This window comes from Gossypium arboreum, chromosome 6, assembly GCF_025698485.1.
Source record: "Gossypium arboreum isolate Shixiya-1 chromosome 6, ASM2569848v2, whole genome shotgun sequence".
Taxonomy (NCBI): Eukaryota; Viridiplantae; Streptophyta; class Magnoliopsida; order Malvales; family Malvaceae; genus Gossypium; species Gossypium arboreum.
The window spans coordinates 44,230,938-44,246,739 of record NC_069075.1 but is presented as its reverse complement, the minus strand read 5'-3'; the positions used below and the strand labels follow the sequence as shown (position 1 = coordinate 44,246,739).

The 15,802-nt window shown below is 36.8% G+C and overlaps 1 protein-coding gene across 1 annotated transcript; it reads left to right on the top strand.

Moving 5' to 3' along the window:
• The first annotated feature begins 14,112 nt into the window (after positions 1–14,112).
• LOC128293784 (uncharacterized) lies at positions 14,113–15,393 on the top strand. The gene has a single exon (XM_053029304.1). It carries the CDS (start codon positions 14,113–14,115, stop codon positions 15,391–15,393), a length of 1,281 nt encoding a protein of 426 aa, XP_052885264.1.
• Positions 15,394–15,802: the final 409 nt, after the last annotated feature.

Here is a 15,802-nt window from a genome sequence, read left to right as displayed (position 1 = left end):
AACTTTTATAGTCATGCTTGTTAGCTTGAACTATCGTTGCACTTTCCAGTGTTAGTGACGACAATAACACTTCCATGCTAAAAACATTCAAACCCAAAGATTAAACAATAGAAGCAAGATTGAATAAAACATTTAACCTAAAAACCATGTGTACTTCAGTACAAACATAAAATAGAAAGTAATCACCATCGTTAGAAAAGAAATATAAAATAAACAAATAGAGAATACTTCCTAGAAAACTCGACTTGAATCTCTCTATTTCCTCTTGTGTCGCACTCAGGGCTCCTCGTCAAGAGCTAAGCTGCATCCTTTTCACGTCGATTCACGTAGTGGGAAGCTTAAGCCGCCATAGCCGAAAGAATCAAGGGATATGTTGAAGAAGATGATCCAAAAATATGCCTCTGTACGCACAAGTTAGTTGTACAAGACTGAACAACTCACAGATTTATGTTCCTATCTGGATGGCTGTCAGGTACGGCGACAATTCTAGATGCAATCTGAAATTACTCATACAGCGACATCAATACCCAAATATGACAAAATTAAGGGTAAATAAGCTAAGATCCACTAAGTCATAAAATGTAAATTACTAAACTAAAAATACTAAAATATGTGTTAAAGATAACTAAATGGGAACAAATTAACCAATAAGTAAGGAGAAAACATATGTTCTTTCTAGTACTATCATGATACACATGTCATAATTTAATTGATTATTTAATATGTTTTGCATAATCTACTTAATTGAAAATGATATTATATTTTTCCCAACTCAAGAAAGTTTTTATATCTCATTTGATTCCTAAGTTGAGTCAATTTTGGTATGTAACTATATGTATATGCACTTTTGGCTTTAAAAATTGTTGTTTGAATGTGGTTATTTGATCATGGAATGTAAATGGTCTCAAATTTGATATGTGTTGAGTGTTTTTGTAAGTATCCCCTTTTCAAAAGGGTTAAATTCTATATTTATATGATACGGTTATTGTTCATTGATGTGAAATCATAGGTAGGTCCACATGCATGCCAACACGTACCCTAATCTAGGATTAACACATGTTTGCTATGTATGGGTTCGCCTGCATGGTGGTGTGAACGCACATCATACGAGCTCATTGAAGGACACAAACACCTCTTGTGTGAACTTAGAGTGCGAACAATGTAGGCTAAGAGCCCTTGGTGATTCATTCTATGAATAGTTCCTCTATTGCCCCCAGCCTTGTACACGTAAGCTCTAAAAAGGGGGACCCTGGTAGCTGCGCACACCCTGGCGACCCATAAATTGCTTGTCATCCCTCTAAAAAGTGTTGCGAGCTGCTCTTTTAATTTCTTCTGCCTCAGCGAACTTATATGTCCTCTCATACAAGTATGCAAAACTCTGTGGTCTATTATCAATAAATGAATATTTCACGTACTCGTTTTGGACTTTCATGATTAAGGCGTCAATGGCCCACTGGTTTTCCAAATTCTTTTTGTTCAACGTGGCAGCATGGAATCACTTGACATAATCCTGTAAAGATTCTCCATCCCTCTATTTCATTGAAATCAAACCTATATGAGTGCTCATTATTGTCCTATAAGCTCGAAATCTTGCCAAAAACATTTGTCTCAATAGTGAAAAGCTCTGAATAAAGCTCTGTAACATCCTGATTTTAGGCCTAGTCAGAACAGTGGTTTCGAGACCACAAATCCGATGAGGAAAATTTTATTTTTATTATATTTTTATGGTCTAAAATTTCACAAAATGATTTCGTGAAAATTTCGCTCGAAAATTTTGACGTTTGGGCACTCAATTTAGTCAAAAGGACTAAATCGTAAAAAGTGTAAAAGTTGAGTTCTATGTGCTCAAGGTGTCCAATTGTTATGAAATTTTAAATTATAGGTCCTTATATGGTAATTATACCATTGGTTAAGTTGGTGGAAAAAAATGGACATGGTTAGGTATGTTTTCAAAGTTTTTCATTAAGGGCATTTTAGTCATTTAGTTATTAAAATGAATTAAAAACAAAATTAAAAGCCAAATTTTGTCCATCTTCAACCTCTTGGCCGAAACTTGCATGGAGAAACCATAGCTAGGGTTTTTCAAGCTTCCAAGCTCGATTGTAAGTCCGTTCTAGCCCCATTTTTAATGATTTTTACGTTTTTGCAATCCCCGTAACAAGATCTATCTATTTCTACCATTAGTTTGAGCTAGGGTTCATGTTTAAAAATTGAATCATGTGTGACATGCATGTAATTTGATGTCTAATGGTAGAAAATGAGTGTTGGGTGTTAAATAAATGACTTTTACTAAATGATTTTTGATGAAAACGTCTGAAAGGACCATTTTGTAAAAATTGTAAAAATGGCATAAAAGGGTGTTTTTATGAGAATTTTTTGTTTTTTATAGTTATTAAAATGGTTTGGCTAGGCCTATAGAGTGATAAAATTGAATAAAAATCACTTTACGAGTCTAGGGGTAAAAGTATAATTTTGACAAAGTTTAGGGGAAAAAATGTAATTTTTCCAAAATATGATTTTTGGATCACATTAAATAATGTGACTAATAATTAGACTAAATATGATATTATAGATCAAGGAAAACGAGGATTGGACCTAGATCGGGTGAAAAATAGAAAATCGACGGTTAGGTTCTATATTACTATTGCACGAATGGCATGATTTAATATATTGAAAAGTGATGAAAGAATGGTATATAAAATTTGTGAGAACAATGATATATGTCTAGTAGCGCATGAAATGTTTGATGGTTCAATTATTGATGGCTTGCTATATAATAGCTGAATATATTGAGAATTTGATATAACATGTTTTATTAAGTTGGATAACTTGTGAAAGAGTGAAAAGGAAGGTAAGTCCATTTGTAAGTAAATACAATGTGTGAGGTATGTTAATTGCTCAAATGATGATTATGTGATAAATGTACGCTCTTAACAAGGATATGATTTGAATGCTCAATGTATGAAAATTTATGAAACATTAACATGATTGATAATAAGAGGAAGAAAAATCTCGATTGAATGAAATAGGGTATTCGATGTATTATTGAAAAGGAATTGATGGTAAAAAGGATCTAGCCCGGACGGGTGATCCAATCCCTATATAACCCTCCAGAAGAATATGTATGAATGGATTTAGCCCGGACGGGTAATTCGAATTAGGTTCTGAATTTAACCTGGACTGGTAATTCAGATCCAAACTCATTTGACTATATGTCGTTGTAAGGGATTTAGCTTGGACTGGTAATCCCGACAATACTCTATGAGTTTAAATTACAGGGGATTTAGCCTGGACTTGTAATCCCGCTGTAAGAAAGGAGGTTCGCGGGAGTGTGCTTTTTAGAAAGGGAAAATATGAATTGACGGATATAAACTTGTAAAGTGATCTAGCCTCCCGAAGAATATGGGTGAAATATGGATTTAGCCCAGACGGGTAATCCGATTATGGTCTGAATTTAGCCTGGACTAGTAATTCAGATCCGAGCTCATAAGAGTAATTGTCGTTGTAATAACCCAAATTTTCCCGGCCCGTAAAATAAATAAATAAAAATAAAAAACACAAAACAAAAAAAAATAAAAGTCCTTTCACAGTCCAAATTGATAGCCTATGTACATAGCCCAATTGGAGCACTACTTATGGCCCATTTATAAATCACATCAGTAGCCCACATATTGAATCCCATTACTCCTAAAACCCTTAGCCCAAATACCCGAACTAGACCCAAATCAGCGAAGCCCAGGAAGGCCCAATTCCTAAACCGAATCAGGAAACACTAGGGTTTCCAGAAACACTCGCGCCGCAAGCATGATCCCAATCATCATGCCATAGTCAGCGACCCCTCGTCTCACACCGCAATTGGCGCGCCAGTGCACCATCATCAGGGCCCGATCATCGTTGGTCTTCTCGTTATCACCTGCAAAAAAGAAAGAGATACACAGCAAATATGGCAAGGAATCGAATAGAAGAATACACCAAATTTTTACAAGGGCTATAAAAGCCTAATGTATTTCACTGTAAGGGGGGACATTTTTTTTTACAGATATATACCGACACACATATACAATAAAATACCAACAGTTGATTGAAAGAAACAGAGGTGATTTGCCTTTACCTTTTTTCCTTTTTTTGTTATAAATGCATACAAATATCATTAAAATAAAATAAAAAGAAATATACCGTCGAATTTACGCTGAAAATCGAAGCTCTTGAGCTTTCAACCGCCGTACGTGGCGGAGTCAATGGAGGCGGTGGGCACGTGGGAGCCTGTGGACGGAGGCTCGACGGAGCTCTGAGGGCCTACTCTCAATCCTCTTTCAGAGGATTTTTTTTTGTTTTTTTTTTAAAACTGGTTTTAAAATGATTTTTGAGGCCAAAATTTGGCTTATATAGCCTCATAGGAACGACGTCGTTTTGGCTTAAAACAATAGGCCTCAAAACGGCATCATTTCAAAGTTGAAGATCCGCGTGTTGACCTGTGACCCGAGGAGGATCCACGTGTTTTTGGTAAATGGGCAAATTGCCCAATTGGTCCTTCCGCATTTTTAATATTTATAATTTCATTTTGTTTTTATTATAATTTTGCCCTAACTTTTTATTCCTGTTTTAATTTAGTCCTAGCTGTTAAAATAAGGCTTATTTTGGGAACGATGTCGTTTTGGGATTAGGGTCAAATTGCCCAGTGAGTCCCTCGGCTTTTAGCACGTGTTTCAATTGGGTCCAAAATTCATTTTATTATTTAAAATTAACCCTAGAGTTTTATTTTTATTTTATTTTAATCTTTTTAAATTTTTATAATTTATTTATTTTAAATATTATATATTTTATTTATTTTACTATAAACATTATTTATGAATGTAGAAATTATTATATATATTATTTTTATTTTTATATTATTTATTATATTATTTACATTTTGTTATATATTTTGATTTATACATTTTATTATATATCATTTTATTATATATATTATTCATTATACTTTTATTTTATTATATATTATATAATTATTTATTATTTATTATTATGTATAATTTTAAAATTCATAAATTATTATTAAATATTGTATTTTTATATATCATTAATAAAAATTTAGTATGTAATACTCTAAAATTTACTATAACGTTTTGTTCCTATTATATATAATATTATTTTTATAAAATATAAATTAAATTATTACATCATATAGTATATTTTATATATATTAACCATTTTAAAAATTTCTCCTTTATTATCTATTTATTGTTTTAAATATTTTATTTTTAATACCTCATTTAATTTTAATTATATTTAGTTTTTATTTTTTATATTTTTTGATTTATATGTTATAATTTGTTTATTTATCTTTTCGTCCTTTTTGGATTTATTTAGTATCGTTTTAATATGTTAATCTCATAACTTATTTGTTGTTATGTTATGTATTGTTTTTATATGTTCGGATGAAAATTGATTATTTATGTTGTTATTTTAAGTTATATTTGCATGAAATATTATTATTTATGTATTATGTAATTTATGTTGTTATATTCATTGTTTTCTATGCTATATTTTGCATGAAATATTAATGCATGTATATTTATGTTATTTATATTTGCATGAAAGGTTAATGTATATTATATAATTTATGTCGTTATTCATCATTTTCTATATTATATTTGCATGAAATGTTAAAGTACGTAGTTTATATTGTTTAGTATTGATATATTGTAATATGTCAAATGCATCATTGTTATAAAAATTTATATTTCATTTAATCCAAAAGAATTTTAAAAAATAAGGCAATGTTTTTTGGTATTTAGGAATTCGGGAAGTAGTTCCCTAACATGCTGGGTTGCGATTTCCCATTTGTCTAAATGTCTAAAAAATATCCTTTTAAATAAATTTTGTAAATCACGAGATGATTTCAGTTACGAAAGTTTAAGAATATCGTGTCCAATCATGCTGGATATGATGTTTGTACTCTTTTGGAGCGAAGGAATCTTTATTTTCAACTCAAATTATTACGGTTTTAAAAAGAGATCTTATTTCTAAATTTCTTCAAACTTTTGACATTAAGACAAAACTATTCAATTTGGTACCAATTTTGGGCGTTACGAGGGTGCTAATCCTTCCACGTACGTAATCGACTGCCGAACCCATTTTCTCACAATTTCGTAGACCAAAATGTTTTATAAAGTGATCCAATCACACTTAAAAAAGTTGGTGGTGACTCCCATTTTCACAATTCTCTCTTTTAAAAAAAAGGGTTTCGACAGCTTGGCGACTCCGCTGAGGACTTTATAAGAGAGTCAGGCCAAGAAATTGATTATTTTTTTTTTGTCTTAATGTCAAAAGTTTGGAAATATTGATCTTTTTACATGTGTTTGTTGCATATGTTTCTTATTTTGATTTCGCACACATTGTATTTGCATGACCGCTGTGGTCGCACCCTTAAGTGGGAGTGAGAAGCTACGCTTTCGTGAGGTTTTCACCTCCGTATGGGCTAGTGCCCGCGGGCCACCACATCTCATTTCAAGCTATTCCCCTATTTGCCTTAATGATAGCCTGGGTTGCTTCCGAGATACATCCGTACCTATGTCTTCGTGAGATTTTCATCTCCGTATGGCCATAGGGAAATGTGTCCCCCTGAACCAAACTTGGTCCATATAAGCCTATAATGGGTGAGGACCGAGGAATCTACTGGTTCAGGTACCCTCGCTTTAGAACTGAAACACATATAGTGAACTTTAAGTGCTTACCTTAGGGAGTATAGTGATAGCCATTAGTAAGCTACCCTTATAAGTGCCTGTTTATGATACTGACTTATTTTATTTTGCTATCATTGCATGTCACTCAACATTTAAAGGTATCGATTCACGGTTCGATTTCTAGATTAGAAAGTTTTGTAATGAGGAGCGAATATCTTGATAAACTGGAAGACAACGCTTCTATCTGTGCATGGTCAGAGAAAACCCAGTTAGAGAAAGGAGATAGTGTCACCGAGGGGTATACGTCCGAGTTGTGGGACTTCACTCATATCAGTTCGACACAGAATGAGTTGAAGGAGTTGAAGGACATTTGGGCCCAATGGGATGACGAGGCTAAGCAGCTGTTCTACCAGAATTATGGAGATCTTCCCTATTTCCTAGACATCAAGGTGGATAAGCATCTGTTTCGAGCTATGGTACAGTTTTGGAACCCTGCTTATAGTTGTTTTACATTTGGAGAGGTAGACTTAGTACCTACTTTGGAGGAGTATACGACCTTGCTTCGCTGTCCAAAAATCCAAGGTAACGAAGCTTATGTTAGGGCTGCTAATCTCCTAACTTTCGTGAAGAAATTAATGATGATCACAGGGATGAGTGAACAGTGGGCCGCAGCTCGAGTCCAACAAAAGGGTGATGGTAAATGCATTACGTGGGCAAGTTTGAGGGATCTGATATTGGCACACCCAGATGTGAAGAAGAGGGTTGATGTCTTGGCCTTAAGTATTTATGGTTTGTTGATTTTCCCCAAAGCTATTAGGCATATAGATGAGGCAGTTGCGAATTTATTCGATCGACTTGGAAAATAGAACACACCTGTGCCTGCAATCCTAGCCGAGACATTTAGATCCTTGGGTGCATGTCGGAGAGCTGGTGAAGGTAGATTCATTGGATGTGCACAGTTGTTGTTAGTATGGTTCCACAGTCACTTTTGGAAGGTTGATAAGGTTCCTTGCCGAGTATTCTTTGAGGATTATTCTCCCTTAAGGGAAGTAGTAGCTACGCCAAGGAGGGATGACATTACAGAGGAAAGATGGATGGAAAAACTTCAGAATCTCCGAGAGGAAGATGTAATGTGGAAAGCCCCTTAGATGGCTCCTAATGAAGCCCTTTGTAACACTCCTAACTCGTGACCGTCGTCGGTGTCAGACACGAGGGGTTAACGGCCAAATCCCCTTAAGGTACCAACCAATTTGACATTTCCAGTCAGGCTAGAAAACTGCGTCACAGTCGCCTTAAAAATCATATCTCGAGTTTCAAAACTCGGAAACTGGTTTCGTAAATTTTCCCTGAATTTAGACTCACATACCCATCCATGGATTTATTTCTAGAATTTTTGGTCGGGCCAATTGGTACAGTTTATTAGTTAAAATCACCCATGTTACAGGGATCGACTGCTCTGACCCTCGCGCGTTACAACTTGAATATCTCTCTGTACAGGGCTTTAATACTGGTGTCGTTTGTTTATAATGAAATTAGACTCAAAATGGAATCTGTACATATAAGGCATGACTCCTAATTCTTTCTGGATAATTTATGGCAAATTTTCAAAGTCGCGACAGGGGACCCAGAAACCGTTCTGGCCCTGTCTCACGAGAACTTTAATATTTCTCAGTATACTGCTCATATGGTCATTTCGTTTCGTCCATATAAAAATAGATTCATCAAGGTTCAATTTCATAATTTACTCACTATTTAATTCTACTTCTACTATTTTTAGTGATTTTTCAATCTCATCTCACTGCTGCTGTCCGCAACAGTTACTGCAGTAGACTATGCCAATTTCATGAATCTTTCCTTGGCCTTAATCATCCATCATACATGACACAAATTATGGCCACCTTATCAAAATTAGAGTTTCTAAGACTCGTGGCTATAGGTTCTAGCATCCCACTCGACGACTACATAGGCCATTTTCACATGGCTTAAAGTTTACAACCCACAATTCAACAAAATATAATAGCCTATACATGCCAAATGTTCTTCAACAACGAAAACAATACCACAAGATTTCAGCCGGTGTGATGACTTCAACGACAGTCCCGATCACGCAAACAATAAGAGTCCGAGAGACCTAAAATGGGTGACAAGAAAACACCGAGTGAGTTTATAACTCAGTAAGTCATAAGCATTCATCAATCCACTGATAAAGTTACTACAACATGTACAACAAACGAGGCTAGGTATTCATCCATATCGAATCTATACCATAATACCTCGGACCTTTCGGTCCAATCTCGTACCAAGTCATACATCCCCATTTCATATTCTACACAACAAGATAATCGAAGCATTTTTACACTTTAACTCATTTTCCAGCACAACCATGCAATTTCAATCATCACATAGATTTAAGGCTTACCAGATTCAACCCCAAGCATGAACGTATTTTCTATTCGTCATGGGCTCGAGGTACTTACCCGATCCGCTGTCCATACTCAATTCAATGGAGACACACCCTCCATATATATATAGAGTACGCACACACAGTGCTTACTACTCGATTTTGCACACTTAGTGCCACGAAATTTAAGCCCCACACACAAGTGCCATACCCTTGAGCTCGCACACCCAAAGGCTGTACTTTTTTCAGCTTGCACACATAGTGTCATATTTTTCCAGCACGCACACTTAGTGCCATATATTTCAGCACGCACACTTAGTGCCAATCTCGTCACCATACACACGTATTGTTCAAGACACATAGTGCCGAAAGCAAACTTTCTACACATTCCACTATTTCTTTTACATTCAACAATTATCCTCACTCCATACACATAGAATTTCATTTATACATATATAGCATTCCATTAAACACAATTGCATAGATTTTCCAATCATTTAAGCAATATCAAACATATGTGCTTAATGACTTACCTTGTTTGGGGTAGAACGGTTCCAAATCGGCTACTGTTTCCTTTCTCCTTTCCTTTATCCAATCTAGTTCCCTTTGCTCTTGAGCTAAATCAAACAAATTTACTTCTCAATCAAACACACACATACGGCAACCATATACATTTCAGAAACCAATTCATTCGTATCATTTGTCCATACATTAGCTTTTAACACATTCGGCCACTAGGGCAACCTATTTAACTTTTAAGATTCATTTCTAATTTTAGTTAAACGATGCCGAATGCCATTAACTACTAATGCCACACACACATATGCATAAAATTAACCCATACATGACCTATAGCTCATTCGGTCATTCATCTTTCAAGCCTATCAAGCTTCATATCATGCTTCCTTGGCGAATATACATATAACCACAATTTAGCATTTTATTCATTTCATGATACATTCGGCCTAGGCATAATTTCATTGAGAGTCCCTATTAGCCACTTCACCCTTCAATTATATCATCTACTTAACATTTCTTAAGGTTACCATCTTAATGCCCATTATAACCACTCTCATAATCTAAATCTAAAAATCGGCAACACCCACCTTTTAGCTATCTTAGCCGAATACTTCTCAACACTTAGATTAAAGTATGCACCTTAACTTAATACAACTTTCATTATCCCATCATTTGCACATAGATTCTATAGCATGGCCGAATACTCATGCACATACACATAACAACAAGAACTCAAGGATCTAAAAATCTCCTTTTATTAAACATTCATCTCACTTCTCTTCATGCTTCATCACAACAACATTTAAACAACCAACCAAAAAAGACAACCTCCATGGCGAACTTCATCTCCATCAAATAGCAAAGAAATCTAAGCCATGGGCTAGGTAGGTTTCAAACTAACAACTAAAACATGCATGAATCTTAAGGAATGACATCAAACATACCTCACTCTAGTTGCAAGTATGGCCAAGCTTCTCCAAACCCCCTCTCTCTCACTCACGGCAATTGAAAGAAATTTGAGGAAGGATGAGCACTTTTTTTGTTTTTCTTGTTCAATTCACGGCAAATGGGGGAAAGGCATCCACACACACTTTTTTTTTCTTTTCTATTTCTTTTATTATTTTCATTTCTTTATTCTTTCTACATAATCCACTAATTAAACATGTTGGCAACATGTTTCCACTCATAGCATGGCCGCCATCATGCTTCATTTTGGCTAATTTGACATGCAAGGACAACACTTTCCCACATGTATTAATAGGCCACCTTACATTTGCCTAGCACATTTCTAAATTTTTCTCACATAAGTCCTATTTGATAAAAATTCACTTACAATTAATAAAATCCAACCATGAAATTTTCACACATGCATATATGCATATAATGATCATCAATTATGATGGTTAATTATTATTATGACTCGGTTTAGTGGTCCCGAAACCACTTTCCGACTAGGGTCAATTTAGGGATGTCACACCCTTTATCGTTGCAGAAGTTTTGATTGGGTACCTCTTCCTGGAATTTAGGGAGTTGTTGGTTATGCACCATTACTCGTCTTAAGGCAATACAAAGTGGGGCAGTTTATACCGGCAACACAAGGGTTAACTCAGAGTGATTTCTTATATAAGGGGGATCATTATAAGAAGAAGATGCGAGAGATTTTCGAGGCTTGGAAGAAGATTTGCTGTATGAAGATTCTGACTGAAGGTCCGACGTCGACCCTTAAGTACAAAGGGTGGTTTAGCAAGAGGATCAATGATAACATCCCTAGGCCGAGTTGGGGGGCTGCTCGATCAATGGAGGAGAGTTTACGAGTAATTCCATTAGAGTTAGAACTCATAAAGCAAGAGTTCGAAAGGAAGAATTTGGAGCTCGGGAAAAAGATAGAGAGGCTTGAGGAAGAGAAGATGTATCTAAGCTTAGACGTCGACGTTCAGAAAATTGAGGTCAAAAAAGTGAGGAAAGAAAAGAGGAAGATTGAGGAAGACCGAGATGACTTGAAGACGCAATATAAGAGGATACAGTTATCAATGAAGAGAGCTGGATTGGGGAAGTCTTCAGAGCAGTGGCAACAAGAAGTTCAAGAAGAAAAAGCCAAAGCCGAGTATTGGGAGAAGAAGTTTCAAGAGATGCAGGCACAGAATCAGGCCTTAGAGAAAGAGAATCAAGGATTAAAAGCTAAGGTGACTGAGCTTGGACGATCTCTTCATCATCACTGAAGTCGTAACTCTGCGGTCGAATTAAAGGCAAGTCTGAACAAGATCGAGGAAATGATGCACAATATTGGAGGGTTGGAAGCAGCATTGCAGAACTATGAACTTCAGATTGAGCAGCTCGAGCCAAGAGAAGGACATTGGAAGGGAGAGCTTCACCATTTTCAGGATCAAGTCAGAGATAGGGACTATCTCATGGGAGAAGCCATAGTCCAGATTCGAGGTGTTGCTGATCATTTGCAAGATATGGCAATGCAAGCTAATGTATTGAGTGCAAAGTATGAGTCAGTGTCAGATAGAGGTCGAGAGTTAGCTTTGTTATTGGATAGGGTTAAAACTCTGGGCCTGAGGGCGAAAGCGTATTTGTAATTTGTTTTGTGTAAAGATTTTTGTTTCTTAAATAACATTTTCTAAAAGAAATTGAATCAGAATCGATATCTTTTTGTATTCATGCATTTGCATCTCATCACATCATATGCATCCCAATTTATAAAAGGACCCTAGTTAGTTAAAATTACAGAGAGAGAGAGAAAGAAAACCTGAAAGCAACACATCCTTATGGTACACGCACTAAGACAAAAAATATGGATCAAATATTTGAGCAGATCCAGAAGAAATACAAGAACAATTGCAAGAACAATTGCAGGAACAATTGGCAAAAGTCCAGCAAGAAATGAAGGATCAAATGTTAGAGGCCCAAAGGAATATGATGGCTGAAATGGCTCAGTTGCTGAAGGGGGCAACGGATAAAGGAAAGGCCCTTATGACTATCACTGAAGAGGATAACTAGGATCATCCTCCTGGTTTTACTCCACCTCATGTGCAAACTCAACCTGAGGCATATCCCCGAAGGCCGTCCATCACAATAAGGCCTCAACATAGGCAAGTCGATGCTGGAATGCCCATGAATTTTCAAACTGGCTCGGGATTCAACCCAGGAGATAACCCTACCAATCCAGTCATCCCTGATTTAAATGTAGCTGAGAGGGAAGAGATGAGACTCAAATCATCAAGGTAATTAGAGGAACGTTGCAGATGGTTAGAGGAGAAATTTAAGGCACTAGAAAACGCTAATAATCGTCAGGGTATTGATGCTAAAGACTTAAGTTTGGTCCCAGATTTGGTGCTTCCTCATAAGTTCAAGATGCCGAAATTTGAGAAGTACAATGGGACTACTTGGCTTGAGGCCCATATTACCATGTTCTGTAGGCAGATGATTGGCTATGTAAACAATGATCAATTATTAATCCATTGTTTTCAAGACAATTTGGTTGGGGCAGCGGCTAGGTGGTACAATCAATTGAGTAGCACAAGGATCGGTTCTTGCAGAGACTTAGCACAAGCCTTTGTACAGTAATATAATCATGTGGCTGACATGACTCCTGATAGAATCACTTTGCAGAACATGGAAAAAAAGCCTAATGAGAGTTTTAGGCAATATGCACAGAGGTGGAGGGAGATTGCCATGCAAGTTCAACCACTACTCTTGGAGAAAGAAACTACCATACTGTTCAATAACACTTTGAAGGCCTCATTCATTACTCACATGATTGGAAGTACCACCAAGAGCTTTGCTGATATAATTATGGCAGGAGAAATGATTGAGAACGCCATGAGGGGTGGCAAGATAGAGGGGAAAACTGCTAAAAGAACGGCCCCAAGAAGGAAAGATAATGAGGTGAACAATACGAGTAGTTATAATTCAAAAGCGATTACGGTTAGTCAGCCCAAAGCAACTACAGTTGGGCAATAGGATTCCCAAAAATAGGGATCTGGTTCGAGACAAAATTCTGAGAAGGTCTCATTTACGCCTATCCCGGTGACGTATCAGGAGCTTTATCAAAGTTTATTTAATGCGCATGCAATAGCTCCTTTTCATTTGAAACCACTGCAACCCCCATATTCCAAATGGTACAATGCAAATGCCAAATGTGAATACCATGCAGGGATATCGGGGCATTCAATCGAAAATTGCACTGGCTTTAAAAAAGCAATGGAAAGACTTATCAAGATGGGGGTCGTAAAATTTGACGACACCCCTAGTACAGAGAACCCGTTACCAAACCATGGTAATCAAGGGGTAAACGCAATTGGGGACACTGGTATGAGAAGGATTAAAAAGGACGTGGCTAAGGTAAGAATGCCGATGAAAGTAATCTGGGAAGAAATGGTGAAAAGAGAAATGATAATCTCTGAAGAGGGAAATAAATGAGCGAGGGACTACTGTGAGTTCCATGCAGAAAAGGGACACGAGATCCAGGAATGTGACTAGTTTAAAGCTTTGGTACAAAGCCTTATGAATAATAAAGAGCTGGAATTTTATGAAGCTGGCTCAGATGAGGGTCATGTATGCGCATTGGAAGGTGAACCAAAGAATCAAAGAATCAACCGGACAAGGATCATTATTTCTCTACCAAGGAATAATAAAATTGAGACACAAACAGTGCCAAAAGTCATTATTCACAAACCCGTTTCCTTTCCTTATAAGGATAACAAGAGGGAACCCTGGAATTATGACTGCAATGTGACAATACCGGAGAGAGAAGATATAGCTAGTACTTCTAAGGAGGCCCAAGTTGAAGGATCCTACACACGTAGTGGGAAGCATTATGATGCAAAAGGCATTAGAGTTGAGCCTATGAAAGTGAAAGCCTTTGACATTGAGAAGGAGAATAGGGTTAAGGTACTTGTTAATGAACCAGTGAAGGAAAAAAAAGCTAGAAAGTTTCTAAAATTCCTAAAACATGGTGAGTATAGCGTAGTTGAACAATTGCACAAACAACCAGCTCGTATATCAGTGTTGGCTTTGCTTCTGAGTTCAGAGGTACATCGTGAGGTATTAATGAAGGTGCTCAACGAGACTTCCGTTACTAATGATATATCCGTCAACAAGCTGGATCGATTGGTTAGTAACATAAGCGCTGACAACTTCATTAATTTTAATGATAATGAAATCCCACCTGGTGGCATGGGATCAGTTAAAGATTTTCACATCACCACTCGTTGCAAAGGATATACACTGCCAAGTGTGCTTATTGATAATGGGTTAGCCTTAAATGTCTTGCCATTGTCCACATTGAACAGATTGCCCATAGACAATTCTCACATGAAAACATGCCATAATGTAGTGAGAGCATTTGATGGCACGGAAAGAAAGGTCATGGGAAGAATTGATATCCCTTTGATGATTGGGCCAAACACGTATGAGGTAGACTTTTTAGTGATGGACATCAAGCCCTCTTACAATTGCCTGTTGGGGAGGCCTTGGATACATTCGGCAGGATCGGTGCCCTCATCTTTGCACCAAAAATTAAAGCTAAGAACAGATGGACGACTGGTCACCATAAATGCAGAGGAAGACATCATAGCAGCAGTTACAAGTGACGCACCCTATGTAGAGGCAAACAAGGAGGCTGTTGAGTGTTATTTTCTCTCCTTAGAATTCGTTCATGCAACATTTATTTCAGAGGGGAATGAGGTGCCGGTGCCTAAGATATCCAGAACCACAAGAATGGGTTTGCAGATGACAGTGGGGAAAGGAGCCTTGCCAGGAAAAGGATTGGGAAGATATCTCTAAGGAGGAATTCAAGTTCCAGAACTAAAGGAGAAGAGAGACCGTTTTGGCTTGGGTTTCAGGCTAGATCACAAGCAGAGGAGGAAGGAAATAGAGAAGCGTCAAGAAAGAAGAATAGTGCATTTAAATGGAAGAGAAGTAGAGTGGGAATTGATGACGTTCCCTCATACATTCCAAACCTTTATATCAGGAGGGATAATTCACCCTGAGAGAGGGTTGCTCAAAAAAGGAAGTTATCACATCAATGCTGTACATAGTTAAGAGTTTGAACGAAGAAACCTTGAGGGCATTCGCCCTTACGAACCAGGAAGCTCTTTAAACAATTGGATTGCAGAAGAACTTCCTGTAGTTTTTAAAGACTTTTCAGAGTAATTTTCAGAACACTCTTGTTACTCTAAAGCCTAGGAGTAAT